Source organism: Myotis nattereri (genome assembly GCF_964212035.1).
Source record: "Myotis nattereri genome assembly, chromosome: 18".
Classification (NCBI taxonomy): domain Eukaryota; kingdom Metazoa; phylum Chordata; class Mammalia; order Chiroptera; family Vespertilionidae; genus Myotis; species Myotis nattereri.
Genome location: NC_138093.1, coordinates 9,648,104 through 9,662,833, shown reverse-complemented (window position 1 = coordinate 9,662,833; position 14,730 = coordinate 9,648,104). Strand labels below are relative to the sequence as shown.

Genomic DNA, 14,730 nt, shown 5'->3' with positions numbered 1-14,730 from the left:
TAGAGAATTGAGATGCATAAATATGTCACAAAATATATTTATATACTGTATATGAGGCCCCTAGAACCATAAGAAATACAAAAAAAATTCACTGTTAATAACTCATTCTCAAATTGCCCCTCTGTGGGGCATGTGCCCCACGCTGGGAACCACCATTATAGATCGTCGTGACCGTGTCTGAACAGTAAAGGAAGTGGTACCCAAAGAATTATGTTTTCTGGTGCCTCTTGTTGAAGTTTGTGCAGAGAGGTTTCAATCTGAGCCCTGGGGAGCACGCTCTGGTGGGGGAGGGGACCCAGGTGAATTGGGGGAACCAAATATGGTCCTGCTGCCACACCAACAAGCCTCTTTTTGATGTTGCAGCTTGATGCTGGGTTCCTTTATTTTATTTTATTTTATTTTATTTTATTTTATTTTATAAGTTTTTATTGATTTTAGAAAAGAAGGAAGAGGCAGAGAGAGATAAGAAACATCCATCGATGATAGAGAAACATCGATCAGCTGCTTCCTGCTCGCCCCTTACTGGGAATCGAGCCTGCAACCTGGGCATGTGCCCTAACCGGGGAATCAAACCGCGACCTCCTGGTGCATAGGACGACAGTACCAACTGAGCCACACTGGCTGGCGCTGCTGGGTTGCTTTCTATAATGAGTAGGCACTGGGGTCAAGTCAAACCTTATATTTCACATCTACTCACGAGATGGTAGGCAAGTGTCCACCAGGCACATCAGAAACCCAAGAGTCTCTGCAACAGCAGGTGGCTGGTAAACGAGACACGGGCACAGCGGCTGCTGGTTGTCGCTCAGGGTGCCAAGGAGTGCTCCAGGGTTTCATGCTCGGTCACCCATCATCCTAACGATTGCACTTTTATTGTCTCTCCCTTCTTGGTGTGGTGGCACTTGAGGAGGAGGCCAGAGATTCCAGATGTGAGACTGTGTGGCTGAGAGAGGTGTGCAGGTGCGGCTGTGGGCCAGAAGCCCGGGAGGTGATGACACCCTGCTTGTCGGATGCAGCTGGTAGAAGTGAGGCGTCCGCACCGAGTGCAGGAGCTCCACGGTGCCTTTCCGGGAAGGGACAGTTTCTACCTCTTTTAATCAAAGGACGGGGACAGCTCTGCCAGAAGACTGTTTTGCGTTTTCTCTGGCCCCACGGGGAGGTTTCGGTTGAACCCGAGGCGTGGGGAGAGGAGGTCCTTTCTGCTGGTGGACGGGGGCGCCAGGGCAAGGAAGGGGCCTCCTCTGCTGCTGGTGCTGGGCACGGTGGCCAGGAGGCGGGGGGCGAGGACCATGAACCTGGGGATGATGACCAGGTGGAGGAGGGGCTTGGGACGCGGCTGCATTGGGAGGAGCTGAGGCTGGAATTTGGTAGGGCCTCCGGCTCCTTTCCTCAGAGGTGGTTCTGTGTGCTCTGAGTTCCAGTTTTCCACCTGCAACAACAAAACTTCTAAACGTCAGAGCTCACCTTGGCAAGGTATGATGGATGTGGCTCTTTACCGAGTGGCCCTCCTCTGCACGAGGGGTCTGCTAGCTGCTCTCAGGGAGGTGATGAGGAGGCAGAAGCTGCCCCTACCCGCTAAGGCAGGGTGGGGAACCTTTTCTCTGCCAAGGGCCATTTGGATGTTTATGGCATTGTTGGTGGGCCATACAAAATTATCAACGTAAAAATTAGCCTGCTTTGGACAGACCTGGAAAATATGATGCTAAGTGACATAAGCCAAACAGAAAAAGACAAATATCACATGATCTCACTTATTCGTGGAATCTAATGAACAAAATGAATTGGCCAACAAAAGTAAGACCCAAAGCATGGCATCATGGAACAGATTGACATACCTTAATGTGGGGTTGGGGGGATGAGAAGAGATAAGCCAAAGAACTTATATACTTATATGCATAGCCCATGGACACGGGCAGTAAGGTAGTGAAGACCTCGGGAGGGGGGAGGGGGGCTGGGAGGAGGGGGGAGAGAAGGGAGAAATGGGAGATATCTGTAATACTATCAGCAAGAAAAAAATATATTTTAAAAAAATTAGCCTGCTGTATTTGGTCAAACATTTCATTAACTCACTTCTAATGTCTTGGCAGGGCCAGACCATATAAGGCCCTCAGGCTGGATGTTCCCCACCCCTGCTCTGAGGGTTCCCAGTCTTGTAGGGCAGACAGATATGCCCACCAGCAAGACAGAATGAGAGCCTGGGGCTTTGAGAACTTGGGAAGCCAGAGGCGAGGAGACAGGTGGGGGCCTTTGTGCCTGGGTCTCCTGGAAGTAGAGCGGGCACTCGGACCCCTCAGCCTGGCCTCTGTGTCATCTTAGAGGTGGCTCGCTGAGCACCTGGTGGTTAGAGCCCTCGCATAGGCCCTGAGTGGGCAGAGGACACATCAGTAATGACCTTCATTCCCACGGGTTTCTCTGTTAGATCTGCCTTTTACTCACTTCGGCTCTAATGCAACCCACATTCTGGTGAGGGCTGGAGGATAGGTTCTTAGGCATTCAGAAGCAAGCCCCGTCCTCCCCAGCACCTGTGGAGACACCTGGTGTGCCATTAGAGTAGTCCCCTTATCCACGGTTTCACTTACCCATGGTCAACTGCAGTGCAAAAATATTAAATGGAAACTTCCAGAAATAAACAATTCATAAATTTTAAATTACATGCTGTTCTGAATAGCGATGAAATCTTGCTCTGTCCTGTCTGTGTATGAATTATCTCTTTGCCCAATGTATCTACTCCATATATGTATCTACGCCGTACATGCTCCATTGGTCACGTAGCAGCCATTTAGTTATCAGATCGACTGTCGAGGCATCGCAGTGCGTGTGTTCAAGTCACCATTATTCTATTTAATAATGGCCACAAAGCCATTCACATAACTTTTATTACAAGGTATTGTTATAATCCATTTGATTATTAGTCATTATTGTTCATCTCTTACTGTGCCTAAAGTTATAAATGAACCTTCATTATAAGTATGCATTTGTAGGAAAAACATAGTATGTACAGGCTGTGGTACTATCTGTGGTTCCAGGCAGCCACTGGGCATCTTGGAACACATTCCTGCATTCTCTCTTGCCTGTCGTCTGCAGATAAGGGGTGGGGATGGAATGGGTGGGGGGGGGGGGCGACTGTATCCGGACACACTGCCTCTGGTGGCCTGCATGCTCTTTGAGCCAGCTCCCCACTTCTGAGCATAATCTTTTTAATCTTGGTGGGTTGTCAGGCCTGATTTGAGGGACAAACACTCAGAGCCCAAGCACATCTCTCTGAACAGCGGATTGGAAAAGGAGGCATGAACACCTGGTTTTAGAACAAGGGTGTCCCTGCGGGTCCCCGAGGCCCTGAAATTTTACCCATGTTCCTAGGAACTGCCACCCCTGCAGGATTGGGCAAGATGTGTGTCCACAGAAATGTGTTTTGAAGCTAATGCTCCTACCCACATTGAGATGTGTGGCTTATTCAAAGTATAACCACACACATGGTCAGCAGGGTGGTGATTGCAGGGGGCAGAGGGGGAAGGGTGGAGGTGGAAGAGGTCATAGAGGGGATAAAAGGTGATGGGAAAAAGTACGTGCATACATAAATACATAAGTAAACAAATAAATACATAAGTAAACAAATACATAAATAACGTCCACACCGCTTTACGCAGAGTCGGCTCAGGTGGTGGACGCCAATGGGGCCAACCTGGATTCAGCTTCTTAAAGCTCCCACATGGTTGCCACTGAGAATTTGTTTGTCAGAAATCAAGCTAACCACAAAATGGAACAAACTGTAACCGCCGGTTACAGCCCCGACATACTGAAACTGCCGAATCCAGACACAAGTGTCCTCCCCACGAGTCGTTTCCACGGGGATTTTGCTCAGGCCTGCAGGGACGGGGAGGGGAGCGGAAGAGGGGACTCACCATTTTCCCTTCTGTGCTGTTTTTTCCTCTTGCTGATGAAGAGAATGAGGAGCGCCACAAAGAGTAAGAAGAAAATGCCTCCACCACAAATGCCAACGATGAGGGGGATATCCAGCCCCTTCTCTGCAAGAGGAAAGAGGGGGGATGGTGGGCAGTGTTAGCAGAGGGACCATCACTGCTCAGGCCACGGATTCCTGCCTCCCGAGTTAAGCAGATGCTAGAGCTTAATCAACACAACTCCTCAACCTCATAAAGGCCAAGCTCATGGAGGGTGGCGGAAGATGTCTGTCCCCAAAGACACCTTGAGGAAGTGCCCTCCTGGGCTAGCACACCTGATCCTTCCTGGCCAGGGCACCGCCAGGGCCCCCAGGAAAGAGACTACAGCAGAAGGTTAGATCTGAGAAGCAGTTAGAGACAATGCGGTGTCACCTTTGGGTTTACAGACAAGGCCCAGAGAGGGAGGGTGAGTTGCCCAGGGCCACACAGCATCTTCCTGAGTGGTTCCTTTAAGCAGTTGCTTATCTCAGAGTTTCTGTACTATTTACCCAGCTTCACCTCTGGCCACCCTCCTATACCACTTGTTTCCCCTCACCCTCTTGACCAGGCAGTGACCAAAGACTGAGTGTAAATGTGTCCCTTGTCCAGCCCAGCCCCCTGACCACACAGCCAGCAACCCTCCCAGATTTCCCTGGCCTGTGAGAGAAACCCTGGCACACACAGTGAGTTAGCAGCAGCAGCAGGGGGCTTGATCTTCGGCTCCCGCCCTTCTTCAGTTGCCGTAAAGCAGTGAGGAAAACAATCACTCAGTGTTTAGGGAAAAGGGTTGGAGTTCCAGGCTCCTCTAGGCAAAGTGCTGTGTGACCTTTGCAAGTGACTCCACCTCTCTGAGCCTGTGCCTTTCTTTGTAAAATGGAGATGATGAAACTGACATCACAGGGAGGCTGCTGACAGTCAGTCAGATAATGGATGTGAAAGTGCTTTGTAAACTAAAGCAGCACACAGGGGCGAGGTCCTGCTCTTAGTTGAGCTCTGTGTCCTGGGAGCTGTTCCCGGGAGGGCTGCTGGGCCGTCTGCCCTTTGTGAGTCAGTGGCAGCTAGAGAGGCAGCAGCAGGGGCCAGGGGTCAGGGGACTCAGACATCTGGAGAACAAACTGGAGCTCAGCCCAGCATCACAAAGAAACCCTTCTCCAGCCAAACATTCCTAGGAAGATCCTCTTACACACGGAGCCCAGGTTGGGCCCCAGGAGCAAGCCCGAGGCCCAGAAACCTAACCAACAGACGGCAGTGGTGCTAGTCCTCGCTTGCTTTGCTCAAGTCTCTCTGACTGACTCTTTGCCTGCCAGTTGCACAACCCCTCTGGTCTGCGGATGAAGGGGCTTCCTTTAGAAAAGCAGGCATGATCCTAAACTGCTGTGAAATGGGTCCAAGAACGGATCTGGGGTTCTTTGGGATCTGCTGGCCGGGAGGCAGGGCTGGGGCTGCTGGAGTCTCCCTCGGGCTGAGCAGAGACCTTCCCAGGTTCTGACGTGGGTGGGCCAGGACAGGCCAGGGCTCAGCCAGGCAGCCACCAGCTCGTCTTCTCTCAGTCCTCACACGGGTGGCCACACCCTTATCCTGGGGACATTACAAAGTCAGTCCTCAGGCTTGCCCAGCATGGCCCTCTGGGCACCTGGGAGTACTCTCCGTGGGAGACATTCCAGCTTGTCTCAGAGGCATTCAAAACTGGGAGCTCACCGTGTCTAAAGCCAGCCACCCTCCACCCTCCTTCCTGCCCTCCTTGAAGAGAGCGTGCCCAGAAGTTTATGTGGTGGGTCCTGCCTCCTGTGTTCTGGTTTTAAGCACACAAGCACCATTCTGAGCCCCATGGTTACTGTTACCTCCACTCCCCTCTGCCTTGGCCTTTCAGGAGGAAACACCCTGCTCCTTTTTAGGGTCTTCAAGAGAAGCACCCACCTCCCCGGTCTCCCCTTTCCTTTCCCCCGCCCCGATATTCCTCCCATCTCTTCTGTGGCTCTTCCCAGTCCGGCTCCTGCTCTGCACCATAGAGTAAGGAGCATGAAGTTTCCAGTCTTTGACCCTAGGCTTCTCCCGAGGCCCTCTCTCCATCCCTAATGCACATGCATTTTTATCCTGGTGGGATCTAGTTTAAAAAGACATGAAGTAGGGTTGTCAGATAAAGTACAGGATGCCCAGTGAAAGTTTAATTAAACAATGAATAATTTTTAGTTTAGCTATGCCCCATGCAACATTTGGAACATATTTATGCTGTCTTTTTCTTTTTTTTTTTTTATGCTATCTTTTTATTTGCTAAATCTGGCAACTCTAAGCAAAAGCCTCCTGAAAGGGAAAAGGGATCGTAAAGTCAAGGAGAGGCCGCTGGATTCACTGTGCTGTGGTGATGGGCAGACATGTGGGGAGAAGTGATGCTGGTCTCCGTGTGTGGGTAGACTCTGAGATGGCCCAAAGATCCTGCCCCCTGGGATTCCCGTCTTTGTGTCATCCCTTCCAATTGAATGTGGCCCGGACTTACTGGTTGCTTCTAATAGCTAGAATACAGCGAAAGTGCTGGGATACCTATCACTCCTGAGATTATTATAAAATGTTCATGACTTTTGTCTTGAGACCTTGTTCTTGCTCTTGCTTAGATTGCTCAGAGGGAAGTTGGCAGCCATACTGTGAGGCAGCCCAATGGCCCACATGAGTGATCTTGGACATAGACCCCTCTATGGAGCCTGGACATGATTGATAGGACATACTGCCAGTATCTGGATTGTAGCTTCATGAAGGATGCTGAGCCAGGACCATCAAGTCACTCCCAGATTCATGACTCACAGAACCTGTGAGATAGTAACTGCTTGTTGTGTTGAGCCACAAAATGTGGGATAATTTGTTATGCAGCAAAAAATATAACTAATTCAAAGAATATATATGAAAAAGTCTTACTTCTGCCTTCGCACCAGCCCAGGGCTGCATCCTAGGGTCACTGACCAGCCATAGTCACTGCAGAAACTCAGGACTTCTGACCAAATAACTACTTTTGTGTTCAGTTTCCCTTCTGGGGGTCCACCAGACAGCGTCGGGAAGATAATCTCAGAGTCTCAGATGAGTAGACTCTTGGGAATCAGGGGCTTATTTTCCTTGCGGACCAGGAGGCTGTGGCCCAGAGGAAAGGAACTCCGTCAAGTCATCCCACTACGTTTGGACAGACCTCTGGCTTCCAGAGCTGAGCACTCAGCTGACTGCCTCCCCAAATTTACTTCTGGGGGCAATGTCAGGCTGGGCTGCCAGGAAAGAGCTTAGATGCTTAGAGTTTCAGGACTTCCTGGTGCTGGTGCCATAGCCAGGCTGTCTGTTCTATGGCAGGAGGAGCCTTTTCTCACTGCACCTATGGTCCTCCCTGGCCTCGAGCTCTTCTCCCAGCCCCTAACTCCATGTTTTTTCGGCAGCCTCTGATAGGAGGTGCTGGCTCTCCCCACCGCGTCCTCACCCCCTCTTCTTCCCCCCAAAGAATCTTGCCTGCTCTCTTCTCCATCATTACAATGGGAGTCACCACTGTGATTACTGACTAGTCGAGGGACCATGGGCAAGTAAGTTCGTCTCTCTGGGAAGTGGAGGTTTGCATAAAATGCCTCTACAGCTCCTTCTGTGTCTTCGGTTTGGCAATTCTTTCTCCCAAAAGATCTTTTTAATTACCTGAGATTACATGGTGCTCTGTGGGAAGGTGCCAGGTGGGTAACCATAGCACACCACCTCCTCTTTCCTCTAAGTCTTGCCTTGAAGGTTTTTAGGGGGAAGGAGTGTGCTTTCAGTTCTTACCCTGAGTCAAGCTGCCTCCCAGCCCGGGCACCAGGGCCCTGGATTGGGCCTCCCCCATGGGCCTGGCAGACTGTACTTGAGAAGTGAACTTGGGATGTCTGACACGTACCTGAACAGTCAATGTTCACCATGCTGGTTTCCTCACTGACGCCGTTAGTTGCTGTGCAATTGAATGGTGCAATTGATTTGATGGTCCCCTTGTACCTGATGATCTTCTGGCCTTCTTTGATTATTTTCCTATGTCGATACAGTGTTATTTTAGGGTCAGTTCCTTGTGTTACCTCACAGGTGATGGTTGCGTTGGCACAATTCCAGTTGATCACAGGTTTTGAGACCTTCTCTGAAAAGAAAAGAAAAATCCCATTCATATGAGTCAACTTTCTGATTATGATATGATTAATAGACATACCTTATTATAGAGGGGGGGGAAAATAGTTTGAGACCAGGGAGCGATTTCAAAGACCCCCACTATTTTCAAAAATCGTTTTTATTTTATCTACAGCACATTCAGAAGAAAATGTATTTATGATAAAGTTCATACATACATTAAACCAGTAAAAATGTATCATGTCAAATGTTTAAGTGCTGTTTTATACCTTAAACAGTTTTCACATATAGGATGTCATTTGGTCCTAGCAAACAGAGAGGTTGGTGTTTTCCTTCCTATTGGCAGATGAAATGCCCAAGGCTCTGAGAGGTTAGATTGGGTGGGTTCTTGCCCAGAGCGGCCTGGCCACGTATTGTGCCCCATTGGACCTCATCTCTAGGAGAAAGGTAAGAAAGACAGGCCCCACCTGATGTGACAGGGGCAGCATGTGACAAACCCCTGGGTCAAGTGTTAGGCACCAACGTTATTGGTGGTAGTTGATCCCTTCATAATCATGAATTCCTTGCTTTTCTGACATGAGAATCTTCAAAGAGCCTGGCTTTGGCGTCACACAGGCCAGGTGCAGATCCTACCACACCAGTTGAGACCTTGTATCTGTGAGACCTCCTCCGATTTCTCCTCTTCTGCTCTTTCTCTCCTACTTCCTTCTGGCCTCAGACTCACCACCTTTCTTGCCCGTGGTCTTTCCATTCGTTATGCTGATGGACAGCTTATTTTCCCAGGATCCCCTCCCTGCCTGACTCCCAGACAACAATATCTCATTAATGAACTTTCCCACCAAATTGCATTTCTGTCTCAATATATGGGCATGCAGAAATTAAGCTTTTTCCCCCATCCTTGCATTCTATGCAAGCAAGAGAAAGGAAGATGCAGAAACGCCATCAAACAGCAAGACAGGGTCAGTGCGTAATCTGGGGTTGAGTCAGGCATTTACTTGTCTTTTCAGAATGGAAATATTCGTTGTTCTATTTATAAGAGTGACACCCGATCATGGTAAAAATTGATTTTAAAAGTTTCAAGACTAAAAATCACTTGCAATTCCACTACTCAGAGCCAATAATTATTAATGCTTTGATGTATATCTTTAGCAGATGTTTTCTATGCATTCTATACACATATAAATAATGTTTTAAAAATGAAAACTGTATCCTGTGATTTTGTAGTCTGCCTTTGTTCCTTCACTGGTCTTTTATGAAATTCCCTTAAGTATGTCACCACCGTTGTTTTTAAATGGATGTATTCTTCATTTAATGAATAATTTTCTAACTGCTGGGGACTTTAAAACCCTTCCCAGTATTTCACTTATATAAACCACATGACGATGAGCAGTTTTTCCAAGTCCTATCTTTGTACATATCCTCCCTGTCAGAGGGCTTCATAGCAAAGGAATGGCCAGATCAAAGGGGGCTCATCCCATAGGTGGGAACTCCTTAATTCTAGGTTTAACCCCTTCTCCACTAACATCTGCTTTTAAAAGGCTTTCCACTGCCTCTTCCATCAGCGGCAGCAGCCCCCTCATTAAGGGGATTTGGGTGCCAAGACTGTAGCCAGGAGAAGCATGAAGAAGCAATGAGAAGGGGGAGGGCACCTGGCAAACAGGCACTGTGTCCCGGGCCCCGCAGGGCACCTGTGCTTAGTCATTGAAGCCATGCCTCACTGAATACCCCAGGCAATTATTATTATAAAAGCCACACTGAGAGCAGATAGAGAATTTACTCAAGGCTGTGTGGCAAGGAATGGTGATGCTATCTCTCTCTCTCTCTCTCTCTCTCTCTCTCTCTCTCTCTCTCTCACACACACACACACACACACACACACACACACACAGGTGGCTGTTGTGTCATGGAAAGATCTCTGTCTTTTGGCCAAGGAGTGCAGGGTTTATTTTGGTGGGGACTACGGATGTTCTAACATTGATTTTGTTGTTGGTTGTACATCCCTGAGCATACTAACCACCACTGAATTATACACTTTACATGGGTGAATTTTATGGTATGTGAATTGTGTCTCAATAAAACTTTTGGAAAGAAAAAAAATGTCACCATCTTTGCTGAAAAGAAGCCCTGGGTTTGGTGCTGACTTTGTAGCAGTCACACTGTGAGACTTGGGGCAAGTCGCTTCTGTTTCCTTATAGAAAAGAAGGGGGTAGTAACAGCGACCTCTCAGGAGTGCTAGGACCCTCTAATAAGGTCGTGGAAGCAAAGCGCTCGACACCCAGCAGACCGGCACTGGGATGGCTACCGTACTAAAGAAGACAGGAGTGGGAGGCTCGTGTTCGAAGAAGGACCCCATACTAAAGAAGACAGGAGTGGGAGGCTCGTGTTCGAAGCAGGACCCCGAGCCCATGCTGGCAAGAGTCTTGAGATCTGGGGCTCTCAGATCCATACGCAGAGGCCCCTTCTGGCTCCATTCTATGTCCCATCCCAGTTCTGGAATGTACTCTCCATTCAGGTTTGAGGACCAGGGTGTGGGAAGCCGTCATGTGCAGGGAGCTGACAATGTCTGGGATTGTTGGAGAGGGGTGGCTGCCAGGTCCACATACTGAGGACAGGACAGGAAGGTGGCCCTGGGTAGAAGGAGGGGCCCTGCCCCGGTGACATTTCCTGTGTGAAGCCAGAAGTGTTATTTGCTCAGAGTGGCTGCCTTGTGCTCATGCTGAGGTTCCTGTCTTCCTCTCAAGGCCAAGTGCGGCTTCCTCTTCTCACTTTGATGTTTTGTGTGCTTTTTTAAAAATCCTCACCTGAGGATATTTTTCCATTGATTTGTATTCTTCCCCCCTCCAAAAATCCCCCTCCCATTGATTTTAGAGACAGTGGAAGGGAGGGGAGAGGAAAAGAGAGAGAAACATCCATTGGTTGCCTCCCACATAAGCCCTGACCAGGGCTGGGGAGCGAACCTGCAACTGAAATACATGCTCTTTGACTGGAATCAAACCTGAGACCCTTGGGTCCACTGACCGACGCTCTATCCACTGAGCTAAACCGGCTAGGACCCTCTTCTCACGGCTTATCACCCCTTTCATGTGGCTCCTGGACGTTCAACTGCATGTCATTTCAATTCCACTTTCTCTTCCCTCTGCCCCACACCCATGCCATCCTGCCTAGGCTTTCTCCACTTGACTCTCCATATGCTCACCCTGCCTCATTTGACAGGCATCCTCGAGTCCAGGCCAGAGGGTGTCAGCCTTTACTGCCGATTACAATCACCTGCCAACCTAGACCCTGCTAATGCCCAGTCCCACGCTAAAATATTCTGACTTAGTTGTCAGGATGGAACCTGGGCACTGGCAACTTTTAATAGCCTCTGGGTTGATTCTAACGCACAGGCAGGGCTAAGAATCACAACCCAGCCCCTCTCCCCTTCACTGGGATACAGCAGCAGCCTCCTGGCCAGTCTTCTTGCCCCCACCTTCAGTATGCGCTCTGCCCTCCCGGCCGTGCACAGACACACACAGCCACACCTGTGCGTTCTCTACAGAGGCCGGCAGAACCCACTTGGACCACGCTGATGTGGAGTGAGTGGCTCAGAAACCAGGGCCCTTCATCCTTAAATGCATCCTTCCCAGCCCTTTCCTGCCGTACAACTACTCCTTCGGGGCATCCTGGCTGGAAATTGTCTCTTCGCTGGAAGGCCCGCAGCTCTCCGGTGAGCCTCCCCTTCCCTGCCGTCCCCTTAGCTTGCCCTTCATCATCCACCTGAAATGCCTACCTTTTCTTTCACCACTGCCTGCTCCCTCCCCGATTAATGCCACCTCAATCCGGTTCTTTGCTCAGCCGCACGTTCCCATAACCACTGAAGAGACAGCCAGTTCCAGGCAGGCAGGCTGTGTATCAGCTGTGGATTTCCACATGTGGATTCCATCTCCCGCAGTCGGAGCCTCCCCTGAGGCAGGAGGGATGCCTCCGTTTTCCCTCGGGCTCCTCCAGGGCCGAGGCGGGGGCTGGGGACATTTGATAAATGCTACTCCCCAACTTGCTAAATAGCACCCACATTGAGATGGAGGAATTTAGGGAACACACTTACCTAGAATCTTCAGATCAAATGTTTGCGTCAACATGTGGCGTCCGTCCGAATCATATAGGTCTACCTTATAGATATCACTATCATTTCTTTGCAGATGTTTAATTTTCAGAGTTCCATTTTCGAATACTTGGTATTTTTCCTGTTGCTGGGGGTTAAGGTTGCCATTTAGACGTCGTATAATCCTCTTTCCATTTTTTTCCCATAGTATATCATAAATATTATACAAATGAGGATCAGGAATGGTCATGTTGATGTCATCGTTCAGGATACCCTGGAGTAACTTAGTAACTGTAGGAGTGACACCTGTAAAAAGCAAGACAGTCTCTGAGGCCTTGAGCCTCACCGCCAGGCACAGCTGGCTGTGACCTCCCAGACTCTGCACTCACTTCAGAGCCTCCAGAGAAGCTTGGCATGGTGACACCGGAGACCCATACCCAGCTTACCTTTGGTAGAAGGGATGAAAATCAGAAGGCAGCTGGCTAGGATCGTACATGCGAAGTTCATCTTGGGGGTTAGTTTCCTTATTGTGATTCTGAGCTTTAGCACGAGGAAGTAAAGTAAGACTGGAACAACCCACCCCTGTGAGCTTAACCACGTGCCTCTCTTTTTTGCTGCTTTTACAGTAGCAGAGAGAGTGCGTGTACACACACACACACACACACACACACACACACACACACACAGCAAATTAACCCTGCTGATGTGCTCCTTTGCCAAAGTAGGCATACTTAGGAGTGTGTGTTTTCTTCTCACATTTTCTCACCAGCACCTTGGGCAGGGGGCTCGGGTGGGGGGGCGGTATTATCCTCCATTGAAGAGACAGAATCTGAGAGGCTAAGTGAATCACTCAGCATCACCCCTTAGTTAACAAGGACCCCAATTCTACCATGTAGCCCACCTTCCAATCATGTTGCTATAATGTCTCTGACAAGACCACATGGAAATACAGGTAGATGTTCAAAAGTGAATAGCAGCATACAACTATTTATCCTATGGTTATTAAAAATAGGAAATGAATATGTATGAGATAATTATAAAAGTGGATTTCTTCTCTTTCTCAAAAGGTGTTCTTGAGGTTCAAAAATTATATTATGATGAAAAGGAACAAATATAAATTGAGTCTCGGCTCTAAATGTTTGAAATACCCGAATCTTATGTTTAGCATACATTTGTGTAACTCTATTAAAAAATTCACAGTTAGGTAAATAAAAATGTGTTCCAAAACAAACAAAAATGCATAGAGACTATGAAATACTATTAAGCAACCAGGACAAATCATTAAAAAAACATTTAAGATGGGTAACACTATTGATGGTTAGAGAAAGGAACAGTTGAGGAGAGAAAGAGAAGGGAGGGCAGACTTGGAAGGAGAAAGGAAAAGGAAACTGGTTACACAGGCAGAGAAGCACAGTGACGGGCACAGTGACGGGCACAGTGATGGGCACAGTGATGGGCACAGTGATGGGTGCACAGTGATGGGCACAGTGACGGGCACAGTGATGGGTGCACAGAGAGGTCTAGTCCCAGAAAAGGGGACACCAAAGGCATCTCCCCAAAGTAAGTTTCCAGTTTTATGATCTGTAGGCGAGAGGGAGTAACAATCTTAAACACTGGGCTTGTTTTCTGTTTCAACTTTACATACAAATATAGATATTATCTCCAGAATGTGGCCCAGGAAATGAAATTAAGCCAAGCAGTGGATCTCAGCCACTGGGTCATAGGAAGCCTTGAATAGAATGTTGGGCTCATGATTGTGTGACAAACCCCTAACTCACATCATCCACAAAAAACAGATGGCAGGAAATAAATATATTTGAAAAATTATTAATATCCAAGAAATATGTTATTCCTATCAATAAGAAAAAGAAAACTCCCTTTTTTGAAATGGGTAGAGTATATTAATGAGCAGCTGATAGGAGAAATACTTTATAGGGGAAATATCAATAAACATATGAGAAGACATCGAAAATCACCATAAAATATCATTTTCAGCATTAAATTGTCAAAATTATAAAAAACAGGAGTGTAGGAAAGAAGAGGGACTTTTTTTTTTTAATTTTCATATTATATGAATTTGATGTCATTTTTTTTTTTATTAGTTAAGGTATTACAAATGTGTCCTCATCCCCCCCATTAACCCCCAACCTCCCCCCCCCCACACACAAACTCATGCTCCCATCCCCCCGTTGTCCATGTCCATTGGTTTGGCTTATATACATGTATACAAGTCCTTCGGTTGATCTCTTCCCCTTACCCCTGCCCTCCCCTACTTTCCTTCTGGGGATTGATAGCCTGATCACTGTTTCTCAGTCTTTGGGTCTGTCCCTTTTCATCAGTCTATGTTGTTCTCTATAATCCACAAATGAGTGAGATCATGTGGTATTTATCTTTCTCTGACTGGCTTATTTCACTTAGCATAATGCTCTCCAGTCCCATCCAAGCTGTTGCAAAAGGCAAGAGTTCCTTTTTTTTTACCGCAGCATAGTATTCCATTGTGTATATGTACCACAGTTTTCTAATCCACTCATCTGCTGATGGGCACTTAGGCTGTTTCCAAATCTTAGCTATGGTGAATTGTGCTGCTATGAACATAGGGGTGCATAT

General features: G+C 48.1%; 1 protein-coding gene across 1 annotated transcript; it reads right to left on the bottom strand.

The window, feature by feature from the left end:
- Positions 1 to 417: 417 nt before the first annotated feature.
- CD2 (CD2 molecule) lies at positions 418 to 12,651 on the bottom strand. The gene is made up of 5 exons (XM_081111776.1): positions 12,570 to 12,651; positions 12,127 to 12,429; positions 7,825 to 8,055; positions 3,900 to 4,022; positions 418 to 1,426 (listed from the first exon to the last, which is right to left on the bottom strand). The coding sequence occupies exons 1-5, from the start codon at positions 12,628 to 12,630 to the stop codon at positions 1,095 to 1,097; spliced, it is 1,050 nt and encodes a 349-aa protein (XP_080967902.1). The 5' UTR covers positions 12,631 to 12,651; the 3' UTR covers positions 418 to 1,094.
- Positions 12,652 to 14,730: the final 2,079 nt, after the last annotated feature.

Excerpts from the sequence above, each read along its gene's own strand:
- CD2 (XM_081111776.1), bottom strand. The coding sequence starts at position 12,630 with ATGAACTTCGCATGTACGATCCTAGCCAGCTGCCTTCTGATTTTCATC. Across the intron at positions 12,430-12,569 it reads TTTCATCCCTTCTACCAAAG|GTGTCACTCCTACAGTTACT; the intron begins GTAAGCTGGGTA and ends TGCTTTTTACAG. Across the intron at positions 4,023-7,824 it reads GGTGAACATTGACTGTTCAG|AGAAGGGGCTGGATATCCCC; the intron begins GTACGTGTCAGA and ends TTCCTCTTGCAG.